The sequence below is a fragment of the Abramis brama genome (genome assembly GCF_963993115.1).
Source record: "Abramis brama genome assembly, chromosome: 20".
Lineage (NCBI taxonomy): Eukaryota > Metazoa > Chordata > Actinopteri > Cypriniformes > Leuciscidae > Abramis > Abramis brama.
In genome coordinates, this window is record NC_139982.1 from 33,006,129 (window position 1) to 33,024,105 (window position 17,977).

At 43.8% G+C, this 17,977-nt stretch overlaps 1 protein-coding gene across 1 annotated transcript; it reads left to right on the top strand.

The window, feature by feature from the left end:
• Positions 1 to 2,799: 2,799 nt before the first annotated feature.
• Positions 2,800 to 17,734, top strand: LOC311071121 (uncharacterized protein). Its single transcript, XM_084095349.1, has 4 exons — positions 2,800 to 2,904; positions 3,045 to 3,106; positions 14,895 to 14,940; positions 16,310 to 17,734. Exons 3-4 carry the CDS (start codon positions 14,900 to 14,902, stop codon positions 17,139 to 17,141), a joined length of 873 nt encoding a protein of 290 aa, XP_083951475.1. The 5' UTR covers positions 2,800 to 2,904; positions 3,045 to 3,106; positions 14,895 to 14,899; the 3' UTR covers positions 17,142 to 17,734.
• The last annotated feature ends 243 nt before the right edge of the window (positions 17,735 to 17,977 follow it).

Below are 17,977 nucleotides of genomic sequence, written 5' to 3' on the forward strand. Positions count from 1 at the left end.
AAAAAATCAACTTCGAAAGACATCCGGAAACTTTTAAGTCATCTTAGGCATGTCCATGCACTTTCTGATGGACAGGCTTATACAATTGTTTGTAGTCAAAACAACTGTCAACGAACATCTCATAACTTAAGTTCTTATGCTAAACATCTAAATAGAGAGCATGCTCAAGCTGCAAACCCAGTACATGTAGAACAAGACTCTGACACTAGCATGAGCGAGAACTTCTCTGCTGCTGTTGATATTCCAGAGACTAATTTTGATGGCTCCAGTAACTGCAGCACTTCTGACTACCAAAGCTGTGCATTTGTTGCAAAACTGTTCTCCTCTTCAAATTGTACCCTGACCGATGTGCAAAGAAGCATCACATGCACAGAAGAACGGCTCTGTGAAACCCTGGACTGTGTGCAAGAGAGAATCTCTGCTTAATCGTTACTCTATACCCAATGATGAATTGCAGACTTTGATGAAAGATGTTTGAGGAAGTTGATACCCCCTACAAAACGACCAAGTATTTTGCTGAAAACTCTTTTATCAAGCCAGCAGAAATCTTCCTTGGAGACAGAGCTGACACTGCAAAGCAAGGTAAACTAACTCAAGTGTTAATAGCAGATACATGTCAGTACATCTCTATTAATGATACCCTGAAGTTTCTTTTTGACAATGAACAAATGCAAAAGCTCTTTGTGGATTCAACCGAAAGTGATGGTAAAGTGTGTGACTACTGTGATGGCTCACATTTTAAAAATCACAAATTGTACAGTAGATTTCCTCAAGCTTTACAAATTCAACTTTATTTTGATGATTTTGAAACAACAAATCCTTTAGGCTCTAAAACCAAAGTTCACAAAATGGGAGCAGTTTAGTCTTGTTTGAGGGATTTACCCGCTAGATTTAACTCGTCTCTTGAAGACATCCTCCTGTGTTTGCTTTTTAATTCCATTGACAAAGAAGTTTATGGTTTCAACTAAATATTTGAGCCATTGTTGAATGATATTACATTTCTTGAAACCAGGGGGGTAGAAGTTCAGATAAATGGCCAAGGTTCAGTGTTATTTGGCACAATATGCTTATTTACTTCTGATAATCTGGCCTGCCATTCACTTGGAGGATATTTGGGGAGTTTCGCAGCCAATAATTCCAGTCATTTCTGTCTGATTGACACACATGAGATGCAGGGTATATTTGATGACGATTGTTTGGAGTTGCACAATGAAGTTAATTACAATGAACATGTCATGCTTAAAAATCCTAGTTTAACAGGCATAAAAGCAGACTCTTGCCTAAACTTTCATATTACCGATAATGTCTGCGTTGACATTATGCATGATATTTTAGAGGGTGTGGCTCCACTCGAGATCAAACTAATGTTACAACATTTCATCTATGAGTAAAAACTTTTCACTTTAGATCAGCTGAAAGACCGAATGATTAGCTTTGACTATGATGTGACAAACCAGAAAAACAAGCCTAGTGCCGTTCATAATTTAAGAACATCAGAGAACCCCATTAAGCAAAATGCCAGTCGAATGTGGCGTCTCATCCTTTATTTGCCTTTCCTGATTGGAAATTTTATAAGTGAAGGTGATAGTCACTGGAAATTGTTCCTTCTCCTTAAAGAAATTTGTAGTATAATTTTTATACCAGTTGTTAAGGATTAGCTGTATTTTTAAAGCAGCCAGTTATTGATCACCATAATTTAAGACTCTATATCCAAACAAATCGCTAATACTAAAGCATCATTTTATGACTCATTACTGGCGAATGATGATCAAATTTGGCCCACTGTCTAAATTCTGGTGCATGAGATTTGAGGGAAAGCATGGTCCTCTATAATGACAAGCTCAAGTTGTATGTAATTTTGTAAATATAAGTAAGACATTAGCCTACAAGGGTCGGTTCAGACTGTGTTTCATTGGAAACTGGGAAGTCCATTCACAGAAAAAATTACTGTCCCAAATGTTTTTCCAGTCATGGTTGGATCTTTGGAAAAAAGTGTTGTGTTTGTTGAAAACATGAGAGACTTTGGCTATGAACACATGAAGCACTGTTCATGTTTCTCACTCTGCTGGTGTGTTCGGTCAGACTCTTCAGACTGGTTGTGTACTTGTTTTAAACTTTAAGAGAAGAGCGTCTCTTTGGTGAAGTTTTACACACAGTTCCACAATGTGGAAAATAAATTGTTTTAGTTTTTCTTAGAGTTTTATCACAGATGTACTTTCACCCACACTCGTATGCTTATGCAGTCCAAAGAACAAATGAGTACAAAGTGATTAATGTGAGCAATGCTGCTGATGTAAAACCTCTTCACATGATTTCCTACAAAGAAAACCTTTTTGTAAATCCAAGATATAAAATTGTTTAAAAATGTCTTTATGAAATGTGAATGTTGACTTTGTGAAAATGTAGCAGTTAATTTTTTGTTTGTTTTGCATTCATTTGAACTGGTCAAAAATAGCACACCTATGACACAAATTGTGTGCTTTATGACACATTAGTGTGTTAAATATTTTAACACACTCTCTGTGTTAAGAACAAATAACACACTGGTTGAGTTAAAAGTAACACAAAATGTGTTGTCCTCAACTAGACACACAGGTGTGTTGAGATATAACACAGGTTGTTGTTTTTAACACATCCGTTTTAAGAGTTTCGGGACACTCCGAATGTGCGGGAAAAGCTACGATTCCAGGAAAACATCACACAGAGCGAAAGAGGAAGTAAACAATGTCCAAGCAACTTCCCAAACCCTAAAGATGAAAATGATGATGTTATAATAGCATTTAAGAGATGTGAGAGTGCCAAGTTCCTTATATACTCATATGGAAACTAAGCTGGCAGTGTCCAGAGCACATAAATAGAGCACTAGTGTTTCAGTCACAGCGGATCTCTCTTCACTCGCTCCAGGTAGGAATATTCATACTTCTCTATTTCCAGTCAGTTTGAGTCTCCAATTGATGGATGATAATATGGATGATTATTTAAATACTACATTGTTTCACTTTTGTTGTTTATTTTATTGAATTAAATGATTTTGTTGCATGCAGGAAACTGTTGAACTCTTCTGTGAGATTCATACATTCTGCCCAGCAGATTTGAAAGATTTCAGGTGAGTTTGATTTAAATTATTTACAAAACGCATATGGAGGACTCCAAATACAATATTTGTTGAAGCTGAAATATGAGACTTAAAACCCTCATTTTTGGGATCCTGGAGATGTTTTGACAGCATGCCCTGTTGTGCTTAGGGCTGGGAATCGATTCCAAAAAGAATCGATTCCTCGATTCCGAGGCGTTGGGAATTGAGAGTCGATTCCAAAGGTTGGAATCGATTCCATTAGGGGAATCGACTCCTCTTTAAGATTTTTTTTTTTTTAACACAAACCGCGGCCTGTTGCCGAATTCATCTGTCAACACAATCACGTCACCTGTAAAGAAATAAAGTTCAGACTACTAATATACTATAGTGGGCGCGCGACCTACAGTAGGCTACATTTATTGCATTTGCAGCGTGAGCTGGAGGAATGGTTACTGTGGGAACAGTGCTTGTGTGTAGGGGTGCGTGCGAACATTATAGTGTGCACGTGACCTACGTATGACACAGACAGAAAAGAGCTCTTTTCGTGCTTTATTTGTGTCGCCGACTCGCCGCAGGTGTGCGTGTAAAAATAGTTTATGGGTGATTCTTAGACTATGGGCACTTTTATGTACTTTGGTCATATTTTTAAAAATACATACAATTTTGGACAAAATCCTCTTTCTTTTTCAAACTAACAATAAAACCTCCTTAAAAACTTTTTACTACCTTTCTATTATGATTTCTTCATACTTTTCAACCTCCTTATAGGTGTCAAAATCACTGTTTTATCCTTGTTGCACACCCAGACTTTTTAACTTCAACAATGAAAATACAGTTTAAAAGTATGACTTATCTGGTAACTATTAATATACTTAAATTAAGCACTAGTAAAATAATTAAAATACATTATAGTATTTAATGTGAGACCACCATCAATATTACTTTTTATACAAAATATAGCTGTCGCACAGTATTGGTGTCATTTCCACCACAACACTGTAATGTCCCTTTAAAAAGTTTGTGTGAAAGATTGTTTAGGTGGTTTCAATGGAAATGTTCAGAGACATCAGAGCACATGTTGGACATGGAGGCAATTTTAAATTTTCATCAAGAACAAATAAGAAAAATCAAGGTAAATATTGCTTGATCAGTTAATATATTTATTCTACATCATTTCCAAACATGCTGTACCTTCAAGGGTGTTTTTAAAAAGTTAAAATTTTTAAGTTAAATAAGAGTATTTTACATACATGAAATGCTAAGTATTAATTCAAAGCTAATCAGTGAAGCTATCTTCCATTTTTTCACAAAAAACTACAGAAATGTCATTTCCACCACAGTCATTTCCACCACACTGCCCTCTGTGGTGGAAATGACAGCATGTGGTGGAAACATGCTGTACCTTCAAGGGTGTTTTTAAAAAGTAAATTTTTTTTAAGTTAAATAAGAGTATTTTGCATGCATGAAATGCTGAGTATTAATTCAAAGCTGATCAGTGAAGCTATCTTCCCTTTTTTCACAAAAAAATACAGAAATGTCATTTCCACCACACTGCCCTCTGTGGTGGAAATGACAGGATGTGGTGGAAACATGCTGTACCTTCAAGAGTGTTTTTAAAAAGTAATTTTTTTTAAAGTTAAATAAGAGTATTTTGCATGCATGAAATGTTGAGTATTAATTCAAAGCTATCAGTGAAGCTATCTTCCCTTTTTTCACAAAAAAACTACAGAAATGTCATTTCCACCACACTGCCCTCTGTGGTGGAAATGACAGCATGTGGTGGAAATGACATTTATGATTACAAAGTACAATTGATATGGATTGCAAGAGTAGATTGACGTTGTGAATTGAGTTTACTGAGTGTGATGAGTTTAAGAGTTTTCAAAATATATTTTTCAAATAAATATTTCTCTAAATATTACTGTTTCTCTACATTCACGTTAATTCATTGTCATTTCCACCACCACACACATTTTTTAAAAACATTTAAAAAGTTCTCATCACACATTAAAAATGTATCCACAATTTACGAGATCATGCTCTACTTAAAGGGGTCATGAACTGGATTGTTTTATTATTTTATAATGTTCCCTGGGGTGCCCTTATAATGTTAGTATGATTTTTACATAAAAAATTGTCATAATTTATAAATAAAAGCCATTTTTCCAAGCCTGATTTCTGCCTCAGATTTGAACGCTCCGTTTTAAGGGGCGTGTCTGCTGTGAGACTGCAGTGTAAACGCCCACTGCTGTGATTGGCTGACATGCTTGCAATGAAATAGCTAGTATTACAGGAACTCTCTCGAAAACTTTTACTACGTTTTTACTATTACAGCTATCGAGATTAACAAATCGTGAAAAGTATCGTTTAAAGCATTATATTTAAATCTATTCCATCACATGAAAGGTTGCAGCATGATGAGCACTGAGCAGATGACAGACAGTCTGTTGATCGCGTGAATAAAGATCTTATCATTGCAACGCAATTTTTGCACTCTCACAAATGCTTACACCAAATCACAATGCAAACACGATGTGAATACACAGTAAGAGCTTCGTTGTGTAGTGTAACAGTGTCATTATGTCATCACGAGTTTGGTAAGTGTCCAGATAAGCTCTCGCGGCTCGCGCTGTGCTGTTTGATTGACAGCTTGGGCGAAAGGGATCGTTCTTTGATCGCTTTCTGTAGGCTAGGCTATATAATTTAATAACAGTTTAAAAAAAGATTATTTTCATAATACTACGAGAAATTATGTGAAGTTGATCGTTTAGTCACTGATGCATAAACAGTATTGAACGATTTTAAGAGAAATATCTGAACTTGAATAATTACACCGAAATCACAGATCGCAGATCAGGCATTAGAATACGCATGGTTACTTACATGTTGCTGGCAGATCCGTGTCGGGAAATTGTGATTGACTGATTTAATAAAGTTTAACCATGCTGGAATCCGAAGGAAGCTTATGACTGTCTTCTTCCACAAACTGGCGCTGCACAATATTTAGTAAACAGCATGTTTATTGCTTGGAAGTAGCTCGATCCGGTAAGCAATCATCATGTCGTCCTATGTTATTTAGCATGTTTGGGCGAATCGGTGGGCGGGGCTAAACAGGCCGTGTTGAAGTAGGCGTTGATCTTCTTTTGTGGAGGCGGTGTTTTATCCTCTTTGACGTCATAGTTCCCCACTTTGAAAAACCAGTCGTTTGCTGAGCCTGATGTCTATAAAAGCTTTTATTGGACTAACAAGGTAGTTTTCAGTTCTGAAACTTACAGGATATTATTATAGTATGATGATCTCTTATATGTCAAAAGCTCAAGGAAACTTTGATTTCTCAGTTCATCACCCCTTTAATATAAAAATTCAAGTTATTTATTTTCTTATAAGCTCTTGCCCTAACCAAAATTAAATTTCAGAGTGTGACAGGTGTACAGTTCACCATTTGGTCCTTAGGGCAGTTAATTTATCTCATTGACAAATGTATAATTTTTGTACATTGTGGAAAAACTGATAAAACGAGTTACAAAAATGATCTTAGACAATTCTTGAGTGGCATAAGTTGTTCTGTTTTTAAATAACAGCTGTATATAGAGATGTGGTGGAAATGACATTTGTTCATTGCAGGTCGGAAAAAATGTAAAATATTAACAATTTCTCTTGTAATCTAAGTTTGTCCTCTTACAGACCTTAAAACTAGACAAATTATTTAAACTTATGAGACTGTGTTACGTGACTTTTGAACAAGTTCCCTTTCAGTCGCTCACGTTCGACGTAACGTCGACGTGACGACGTAATTGGGATCACTTCAGGGAGCCCTATCAACTTCGAGTGTCTACAGAACGAGCCAATGAACGTTGGCGTGCGTGAATCGCGTCACGCGCCCCCGCCCCGCAGCGCGGGTATAAACAGGAAGCGGGAGCACGCACACATTGTCTTTCACTTCGGAGCCGAGCTTCTATGAGACTTTTTGTCTATCAGAGTCAGCTGTTTGAAGACTTCAAAGAGGATTATCTCTCTGTTGCTGTGTTGGTGTGACGGCGCGATCAGTGGTGGCCGCGAGCATTGCAGCTCTCAACTGCTGTTTTCACAGCACTGTGTTTGTGTCTGTGTGTGTGTGTGTCGGTTCGGTGGGCGTTTCCCCTGTGTGTGCATTCACACTGCGGCTACCCCTGGGTGCCTCAACACAAAGAGAGTTTTTCAAATCCTTTTTTATTTTCAACTAAAAGAGCAACACAAGCGTGACCCTGCGTCTTTTTCAAGATGTCATTCCGCTTGTGCGTTTCTGGGTGTGGTCGTTCCCTGGGGCCAGCAGATGGCCACAAGAGTTGCCTCTCGTGTTTGGGCATTCAGCACGCTGAGGCAGCTTTTGTGGATAGTTCATGTTCCCATTGCGGGAATATGACTATCACAGCGTTAAGATCGAGACTCGCTTACCTCAAGGGAGGTGCAGTCCCCTCGCCTATGCCCCGATCTAGAGTCTATTCTGCCCCGCAGAATAGACCTACTTTGGCGCATGACCAGGGTGATCTGAGGATTACCGTGAGGGCTTCCCCGTCGAGTCATTCTCCGCGGGCCCCTCATGCCTCACATACGCTGCTGCCATTGGAGCCCCTTAGTGAACGTCTTGGTCCTTCCCCGGAACGACCAACCGTTTCCTTTGGGGCCCCAGCTGACGATCAGATGTCGATCGCAGCATCGGAGGGGGAGCTGTCCTCTGGAAATGACGACTCGGCTGCGTTGCCCCCCTCGGGGTGTGTAGCGTTGTCCGAGCCAGATCCAGAATGGACTGCTATGCTTTCCCGGGCCGCCGAGAAGGTCGGGCTTGCGTGGAATCCTCCACCACGTCCCGAACCTTCTCGGTTGGACGATTGGTTTCTCGGGGCGGGCCGTGCTGGTTCTCAGTGCGCCACCCCGGTACCTTTCTTTCCGGAAGTGCATGAGGAGCTTTCTAGGACGTGGAAGGCACCGTATAGTGCCCGAAGCCGTTCTAGTGGCTCCTCACCCCTCGCCACCCTCGACGGCGGGGCAGCTAAGGGGTATGTGGATATCCCCCCAGTGGAGCGGGCCGTCGCGATGCAACTGTGTCCGGCGTCCGCTTCCTCTTGGCGGGGTAATCCACGCCTCCCGTCCAAGGCCTGTAAGTTTTCGTCCGGTCTTACGGCGAAGGCTTACAAGGCCTGTGGACAGGCTGCTTCCGCCCTCCATGCCATGGCGCTCTTGCAGGTCCACCAGGCCCAGGCGCTCATGGACATGAACGAGGGTGGTTCTGACCCAGAGCTCCTCCGGGAGCTCCGTGTGGCAACCGACCTTGCCCTCCGGGCGACGAAGGAAACCGCACGTTCAGTCGGTCAGGCGATGTCCACCTTGGTGGTCCAGGAGTGCCACCTCTGGCTCAACCTGGCGGATATGAGGGACACCGATAAATATCGGTTCCTGGATGCCCCTCTTTCCCAGGTTGGGTTGTTCGGCGACGCGGTCGAGAGCTTTGCCCAACAGTTCTCGGCCGCACAGAAGCAGACGGAGGCCATCCGACACATCCTGCCCCGGCGGACCGCTGCCGCTCCCACCCGTCCGCCGGCCGCAGACCCTCCGTCTACTCGTCGCCGAGGTCGGCCTTCTGCGGCGTCCTCCGCTCCCGCCAGGCCCCAGCAGCAGCAGCCATCATCCAGGCCTCAGCGCGGAGCAAGCCGCAGGAAGTCGACCCCGCCCGTCCAGGCCGCTGCCAAACCAGGAGGCAAGCGACGGTGCAAACGACCCTGAGACGGGCGGCCCAGAGGTGGATCAAGTTGCTCTTCAGGAGATGGCGAAGGCGCCACTCCTTCCCCCGGTGGAGGGCCGGGCGGAGAATCTTTTGTTTCCTTTTCTTTTTGTTCCGCCACTGACCCACGGGTCAGTGGTTCCCACATTTTCAAAAAAAGAGCAATTTCTGAAACCTCTGGGCCCCAAGAGGGTGCGCTTGGCAGTCGACGACGCCGCCATGCCTTGTCACTCCCGAGCCCCTCTTTCATCGCCAGCGAGCAGCAGTGGCTGTGTTCCGGACGTGCTGTCGCCTCCACACACTCACTCTGCCCTTCGACGGAAGCAGGTATGTGCTGCACCACACACTCAGACCCCACTTCGGGCCGCTGTGCCGTCCGAGTCGGGTCCCTGCATTCCGCCACGCTGCCCCACCTTGGGTACGTCTGTGGTGCCGTTAGTCCCGCTTGCTCGGTCTCTGGGAGCCTGGTTAACGCTTCCCAGCCCGTCTCGCTGGCTCATCCGTACCATCAGACTCGGCTATGCGATTCAGTTCGCCCGGCGCCCCCCTGCTTTCAAGGGCATCCTGTTCACCCGTGTTCTGGCGGACAATGCCCCTGTGCTCAGGGCGGAGATCGCAGTCCTACTGGCGAAGGACGCGATCGAGCCGGTCCCTCCAGCCGATATGAAGACCGGCTTCTACAGCCCGTACTTCATTGTACCCAAGAAAGGTGGTGGGTTACGACCAATCTTGGACCTGCGCGTCCTGAACCGGTCCCTTCACAGGCTACCGTTCAAGATGCTTACGCAGAAACGCATTTTCAAATGCATCCGTCCCCAAGATTGGTTTGCAGCGATCGACCTGAAGGACGCGTACTTTCATGTCTCGATTCTCCCTCGACACAGACCGTTTCTCCGTTTTGCGTTCGAGGGACGGGCATATCAGTACAAGGTCTTACCCTTCGGGCTGGCCCTGTCGCCCCGCGTCTTCACGAAAGTCGCGGAGGCGGCCATTGCTCCCATGTGCGAGCGTGGTGTTCGCATCCTCAACTACCTCGACGACTGGCTTATTCTGGCCCAGTCGAGAGAGCAGTTGTGCGAACACAGGGATATGGTGCTCAGTCACCTCAGCCACCTAGGGCTTCGGGTCAACTGGGAAAAGAGCAAACTCACCCCCGGGCAGAGGATCTCTTTTCTCGGTATGGAGTTGGACTCGATCAGTATGACAGCGCGCCTCACCGAGGCCCGTGTCCAGTCAGTGTTGAACTGCGTGAGTTCACTCAGACGCAGAACAGCGGCACCACTGAAACTTTTTCAGAGGCTCCTGGGGCATATGGCATCTGCAGCCGCGGTTACGCCGCTCGGATTGCTTCATATGAGGCCGCTCCAACACTGGCTCCACGATCGAGTCCCGAGATGGGCGTGGCAGAGCGGCTCGTGCCGGGTCCAAGTGACTCCGCACTGTCGCCAAACTCTCAGCTTGTGGTCGGACCCTTCGTTCCTGCGGGCAGGTGTTCCCCTGGAACAAGTGTCCAGGCACTCTGTGGTCTCCACGGATGCCTCTACCACCGGCTGGGGGGCCACGTACAACGGGCATGCAGCTTCAGGTCTGTGGACGGGGCCTCAACTGCATTGGCACATCAACTGCCTCGAGTTGTTAGCAGTACGTCTTGCATTGAGCCGTTTCAAAACGCTGCTACTAGGCAAGCACGTACTGGTCCGTACGGACAGCACTGCGACCGTTGCGTACATCAACCACCAAGGTGGTCTACGCTCCCGCCGCATGTCACAACTCGCCTGCCATCTCCTCCTCTGGAGTCAGAAGCATCTGAGGTCGCTCCGTGCCGTTTACATTCCGGGCCTCCTCAACCGTGCAGCCGACGAGCTCTCACGGCAGCAGGTGCTACCGGGAGAATGGCGACTCCATCCCCAGGTGGTCCAGCTGATTTTCAGGCGCTTCGGGACCGCTCAGGTAGATCTGTTTGCCGCCCCGGACACGTCTCATTGCCAGTTGTTCTATTCTCTGACCGAGGGGACCCTCGGCACGGATGCTCTGGCACACAGCTGGCCCCGGGGCCTTCGCAAGTATGCGTTTCCCCCAGTGAGCCTTCTTGCACAGACCTTGTGCAAAGTCAGGGAGGACGAGGAGCAGGTCTTGTTAGTTGCGCCGTATTGGCCCAACCGGACCTGGTTCCCGGAACTAGTGCTCCTCGCGACAGCCCCTCCCTGGCCCATCCCTCTGAGAGAGGACCTGCTCTCTCAGAGACGGGGCACCCTATGGCACCCGCGTCCAGACCTCTGGAAACTCCATGTCTGGTCCCTGGACGGGACGCGGAGGTTCTAAGTGACCTACCCCCTGCGGTAGTTGACACCATCACTTCCGCTAGAGCCCCCTCTACGAGGCGCCTCTATGCTTTGAAGTGGAACCTGTTCGTTGACTGGTGCTCCTCTCATGAGGAGAACCCCCGATCTTGCGCGATCAGAGCCGTGCTTTCCTTCCTGCAAGAAGGGCTGGAGCGAAGGCTGTCTCCCTCCACCCTTAAAGTGTATGTTGCCGCTATTGCCGCACATCACGATGCTGTTGATGGTAAGTCTTTGGGAAAGCATGACCTGATCGTCAGGTTCCTGAGGGGAGCGAGGAGACTGAATCCTCCTCGCCCACTCTCTATACCCTCTTGGGACTTGTCTCTGGTCCTTTCGGCACTTCAGAGACCACCCTTTGAGCCTCTGTAATCAGCTGAGTTAAAAATTCTGTCCTGTAAGACAGTACTCCTGGTTGCATTGGCCTCTATCAAGAGGGTAGGGGACCTGCATGCATTTTCGGTCGACGAATCGTGCCTAGAATTCGGCCCGGATAACTCTCACGTCATCCTGAGACCCCGGCCCGGATACGTGCCCAAGGTTCCTACCACTCCCTTCCGGGACCAGGTAGTGAACCTGCAAGCGCTGCCTTCGGAGGAGGCAGACCCAGCCCTGGCTTTTCTCTGTCCCGTTCCCGTTCCCGCTCTGCATCTGTACGTGGACAGAACGCAAAGCCTCAGGACCTCAGATCAGCTCTTTGTCTGTTACGGAGGCCAGCAGAAAGGGAAGGCTGTCTCCAAGCAGAGGATGGCCCACTGGATAGTGGATGCCATCGCCTTGGCTTACGAAGCCCAAGGCGTGCCCTGCCCGCCTGGGTTGAAAGCCCACTCCACTAGGAGTGTCGCTTCTTCCTGGGCGCTGGCTCACGGCGCCTCGCTGACAGACATCTGTAGAGCTGCGGGCTGGGCGACACCTAACACGTTCGCTAGGTTTTATAGCTTACGTGTTGAGCCGGTTTCTTCCTGTGTGCTCGCTTCTACTAGCCGGTAACACCGAAGTTCCCGCTCTAGTGTCGGCTTGCTGCGCCACTCCCTTCCTAGGAACGGATACGTGCGCTTTTTACTCCAGTCGAGTTCCCCATTGGCGAACCCTGTGAGTTCCTCCGCACCCCTTCGGCAGTTGGACGTTGCGGAGCGTCCGACGCCAGGCCTAGTGCTCGTATGCTTGTGTAACTTGTGCTAGGCTGGGTTCCATATGTGGTGATCCCTGCGGCGATCCCATATGTGTATTCTTCCACGACCAGCTCCCTGCGGTGAGCCCGTGTCTTCCCTTGGCAGAGTCTGCTCTGCCGTCACTGTCCGGTGTGTCTCCCCCTTCGGGTGGAGCCACCCCAGTGACATTCCATATGTCGCACTGCCCCGTCGGCCAGTCCATATGTGTATTCTCCACATGTTACCTCCCTTCGGGCAGGATGTGACTCCGCAGCGTTCTTTCCCCTGGAGAGGTACGCTTTCCCAGTGTTATCCAAGAGTTCCGCTGTGTGGGGTATAATGGAACAGCATTTGAACTCCCTCTACGCAGGTCTTCCGCCCCAGTAGTTGGGGGTCTGAGAGTCTTGCGTAGGGCGCTGGATGTGGCAGCAACCTTGGCGTTTTCCATGGGATCCCAATTACGTCGTCACGTCGACGTTACGTCGAACGTGAGCGACTGAAAGGGAACGTCTCGGTTACTGATGTAACCCTCGTTCCCTGAAGGAGGGAACGGGAGACGTAACGTCCCGTCGCCACCGTTGCTGACCATCGCTGCATGGCCGTCACAAATCTCGGCTCCTCAGCGAAAAACAATGTGTGCGTGCTCCCGCTTCCTGTTTATACCCGCGCTGCGGGGCGGGGGCGCGTGACGCGATTCACGCACGCCAACGTTCATTGGCTCGTTCTGTAGACACTCGAAGTTGATAGGGCTCCCTGAAGTGATCCCAATTACGTCGTCACGTCGACGTTACGTCTCCCGTTCCCTCCTTCAGGGAACGAGGGTTACATCAGTAACCGAGACACGTTTTTTTTATTCAACTTCACAAGCCTAAAAGTGCCCGTAGTTGAAGAAACGCCCTTATATGTGTAAAGGCCTAAAAAAAAGTGAATGTGTAAAGGCCCTAAAAAAAGTTTATAGCCTATGTGTAAAGGCCTTAAAAAAAAAAAGTTGTGTAAACTAAAGGCCTAAAAAGTTTGTATGTGAAAAGTGTGCATGAGTCTGTTCCTGAACAAAATACTTTTAGAATTTAACAGGAATTTTAGCTATAGTTTTATGATACTGGATGAAATTATGTACCACAAATAAATAAAAATCGATCTATCCACATATACACTTAGTATGTGGATAGATCGATTGTGTGTGTGTGTGTGTGTGTGTGTGTGTGTGTTTAGTTAGGTATGTAAGTTAGCCTATGTAAAATAGAATCTACCGCATATGTATATGGTGAACATATTCCTAGTCTTTACACTGTACCTGATGCAGGAAGCACGACGTGACAAATCCCCGAAGTAAATGCCTTGTTCTATTTATGACCAAACACTCGCAAGTCGCGGACAAATGGATTTGCAACGGTCGCTTTGTCACGCCCGGTGTAGAGAGTTTCTTGCTGTGTGGCACGGTAAGACGCGACAATGTTAGACATGCTGTTGGTATTAAAAAAGAAAAGAATCGAAAATAACAGTGAGGAATCGATTCCAAGAATCGATTCTTTTCGATTCCAGAAACAGTAATTGGAATCGGAATCGATTCCAAAAAATCCGGAATCGAACAGCCCTAGTTGTGCTTCAATAAAAAATATTTTTAAGACACCGAGATAGGGCCAAAAACACATGCTAAACATTTCACAATACTTTTTTTGTGAAAAAAAAGAAGAAAAAAGGTTTTTTTTTGTCTTTTTCTTTCTTTTGTCCAATCAACGGCTGATGGCTGGTGTATTTGAAAATAAGTTTTAACAATATTAATTTGTTCATTGACACACAATTGACATACTTCAGCTTTGAACAATTACATTTAAATTCCTTTTCTAACATTGATGACATTTCCTTGTTCACTAAGATATTTAATTATTGAAGACATTTTCTGTAAAGCAGCTTTAAATCAAGGTGTTTTATTTTGAAAAGCGCTATACAAATGACTTGCGTGAAATGCCTGTCTGGATATAAAATCTCTGTTTTATGGTAAAAAAATAAAGCACTGTATATTGTTAGTTTTTCATTATGATTAAAGTAATTTTTGACTTTAATCATAGACAGGCGGTGAGTAAAACCAGAGAATGTCTAAAAAGGAGACGGGCTCTGGTAAAACTGTTTCAAATGCCTGTGTGTTGTTAGCTATCGGCGCTCCGCCCGCACGGCCCGCCTCCAGCCGCTCGTTTTTTTCCGGAAAGACTCGGTACAGCCTATCTTTCTTTTATAAATATAATAAAACTAAATACTTTTTGGAGATATGAAGGATGCAATACTACTCTATAGGTACTCAAGATTAACATGAGATTGACTGAAACTGAGTGTTTCACCCCCCCTTTAAGCATTTTTAAAAATCACTTTAATCATAATGAAAAACTAACAATATACAGTGCTTTATTTTTTCACCATAAAACAGAGATTTTATATCCAGACAGGCATCCGTTATTCGTCCAAAATATTTTTTTTAAACTTTGGCCATGTTAAGCATGAGAATCCATCTCTTTAACACTGTAAACAACTCTGAATACATGAAACACCATTGTACCCCCCTCTAATGTTCACAGGGGAAATGAATCAGCGGGACGAGATGTCGATGTTGATGTCATCGCAGTGAGTATTTCTGTTTAAAGCTTTGACTTGATCTTACTTTATAATTAATGGATTATTATCAATTATACATTTACATTAGGGTGTATTTACACCAGTAAAGTCCGATAGTTCACTTGCTTTGGTCCGGACCAAATAGAATGTTGATTTTTTTTGTTTGGTACGGTTCGCTTTCACACTGCTCTTTTTGCAAGTGAACCAAAATGTGTAAACAAAGCCACAAGTGTGCTAAGGTCGTCCATTCATTGGACAGGAATTCTCAAGCAGGGAAAAGCAGGAAGTGCACAAACAGGCTCAGCATGGAGATATTTTGTTTTGTAATATTTGTTATTTTACTGATTTGGTGTTATTCTCTACAAACACAATATGAAGAAACTAATGAGCATCATATGATACAATGTCATCTATACGATGTTGTAATTAGGATTTAGATTTAACCAACGGAACTTCCTGTAAATAGTCTGAAAGTCCGAACCATACAGAAAATGCTTTCACACTAGAAACGAACCAAACCTTTGCTCAGTTTGATCCGGACCGAGACTACCTCTTTTCGTCGGACCAAATTTCGTCTGTTTGGTCCGGACCGTGGTCCGGGGGAGGTTTCACACCTGTAATTTTGATTCGGACCAAACTGAAAAGTCCGAAAGTCCGGACCAAACAAGGTAGGTGTGAAAGGGCCCTTAACTACATTAGCTATAAATTATAACATGAACTATAAATTATAGTTATTACAGGATTTGATTAAACTTCAAAATTTCAATATTTCTAATATTATTCAAATCAAATGTTGTACCTATTAACTTTAGTTGAAAGAAAATACATTTATTAAATGATAAACTAAACAATGAATATTTGTTTAAATAAATAAAGGTTGATTAAAATATGTATTATCATGTTGTTTGCAATTTTTTTTTTTTTTTTTTTTATATTTGCTTTTTATCCACCATCCCAAGCATGCATGTAGACCTCTATATAATTGTGCATGAAACAAATATATTACAGTCCAGCCAATTGCGCGGGTTCGGCGGATGGCGGATTATGAGTGGTCTTGATCACCTGTCAGTCAAACTCCCTGATAAGGGTGAATTGCACGGGTTCCACCAGTAGAGGGCGCTCGTGCAACACAAGCAATGATTCAATGAGAAATACTGGAGAACAGTCTCTAACTAATGAATTAACGACTGATAACAAAGGAGCCCTTATACTTAACATTTTTAGCTTAGTGTTGTTAGTTTGCTATGTTGCAAAAGTAAAACATGACCATTATAAATTGCCATATTTGTTCTTTGTGGTGATACATGGTAAAATCATAAAACAGATTAAGCAAATATCCAGTGCTGTCTACTTCTAAACAAAAGTTTTGATGTTTCAGGAAACTCGAAGCTCTTAATGATGAACTGCAAGGACACATTAAGAAACTGAACTCCGAATATGACAAAAACCATTCAACGCTCAATAGCAAAATAAAGGAACTGAAAGACATCACTGTCAAGCTTGAAGCCATGCACAAAGACACTACAGAGGGCAGTTTAGTGGGATCATCATTAGGAGTGGCTGGAGGAGTCACGGCACTAGTGGGTCTGGGTTTATCATTTTTCACATTTGGTCTTCCTTTATTTGTTTCTGCTATTGGTGTTACAGCCGGAATAGCTGGAGGAGTAACAGGTGCAGCAGCGAACATCACTAACATGTGGCAGCAGTCAACACTACGTGCAACTATTGAGGAGATCATTAAGGATTTCCAGAACACAATCAAGCCAATGACTGATAATCTGAATAAAATTTCTAAAACCGTAGAAGAGCTTCAGAAGGCAGAGCAAGAGTTTTCTGTGGTAAATAAGGTAATAATGACAAGTGTGAGATCCGTGAAAACCGTTTCGAGCATTACTAAACTTTTAACTATACTGCGAACTGCTAAAATTGGGAAAACAGCTGCAAAAGCTGCTAAAACTCTTAAGACGGTTGGGAAAGTAACTGGCGTAATCTCAACTCTATTTCTTGCTCTTGACGTGTACAGTATTTATTGTGATAAAAAAGAGCTCTCTGAAATGAATAACAAAGAAAATAAAAAAGCAGAAGAATTTAAATCAGAAACTTTGAAATTTATTCATCAGATGAGAGAAACAGCTGCTCAACTTCAGGAGACTCTGGATGAAATTAAAAGTGCCAAAGACGAAATTAACAGAGAGTTACAGATCAGTTGAAATGATGCTTGAACTTGGTATTATCAATTTATTGACACTCTTTAAACTGAAGGTGTATAAAATCACACAGAAAGTGTGTGGTCATTGCAAGCAGTGTGTGCTGACTTATAGAAAGCGTATGCTTAGATTTTCCACTGTGGATCTGCTCATGCTTTTAGGACTCGTGTTTCATACAAAGATTTTCATTTGCAGAAGAAGGGGAGGAAAATTAAGTCATATATGTGATTAAATACTGTAGTTTCCATAGTATTTCAAATATTTTATTTTTAATGTATTTACTTTTTTTAAGCTCTGAATGTTAAATCAAACTTGTTTCCCTGTTTTCTGGTTCTGAATGACCTTGGATGAACAGTCTTTGTAAATGAACCACTTTCACTGGAGTTTGGATTCTCTTTGTGTTTTGTGAAATTCTACGGGCGTTCATTTTCATTTCCCTTTTTATTGTGAATGTTACTGTATTATACTGTAAAGTAAAAATAAAGCAAGAATCAATGTTTTCCAGCTGATGTGGATGTCAAGACCAAAATATCTCTTACAAAATTGCAGAATTAAGCATGTGCACCCTAAATAAATATACATCTGATCTCAACGACATATTCGCCCAGATTGTGTGATCTTTAAAAAGTAAACAGTAAAGGAGGATGTTTGAAATCAACCAAGAAATATCTACAATAGATTCAGTCTTGTAACTCTTTGGTGTAAGGGTTAATTTACTGATAATGCTTTTTGTCCTTTTTAATCATTCTTTAATAATTGATTTGCATAAGACGTTTCCACTATATCAGACACAGAGTGAACCCTGGACACCCTCTCAAACTGAAACAGTTATGACTAAG

Bases quoted from the DNA above. Each gene is read 5' to 3' on its own strand.
- LOC311071121 (XM_084095349.1), top strand. From the start codon at position 14,900: ATGAATCAGCGGGACGAGATGTCGATGTTGATGTCATCGCA. The intron at 14,941-16,309 runs GTGAGTATTTCT...TTGATGTTTCAG, and splicing joins TCGATGTTGATGTCATCGCA to GAAACTCGAAGCTCTTAATG.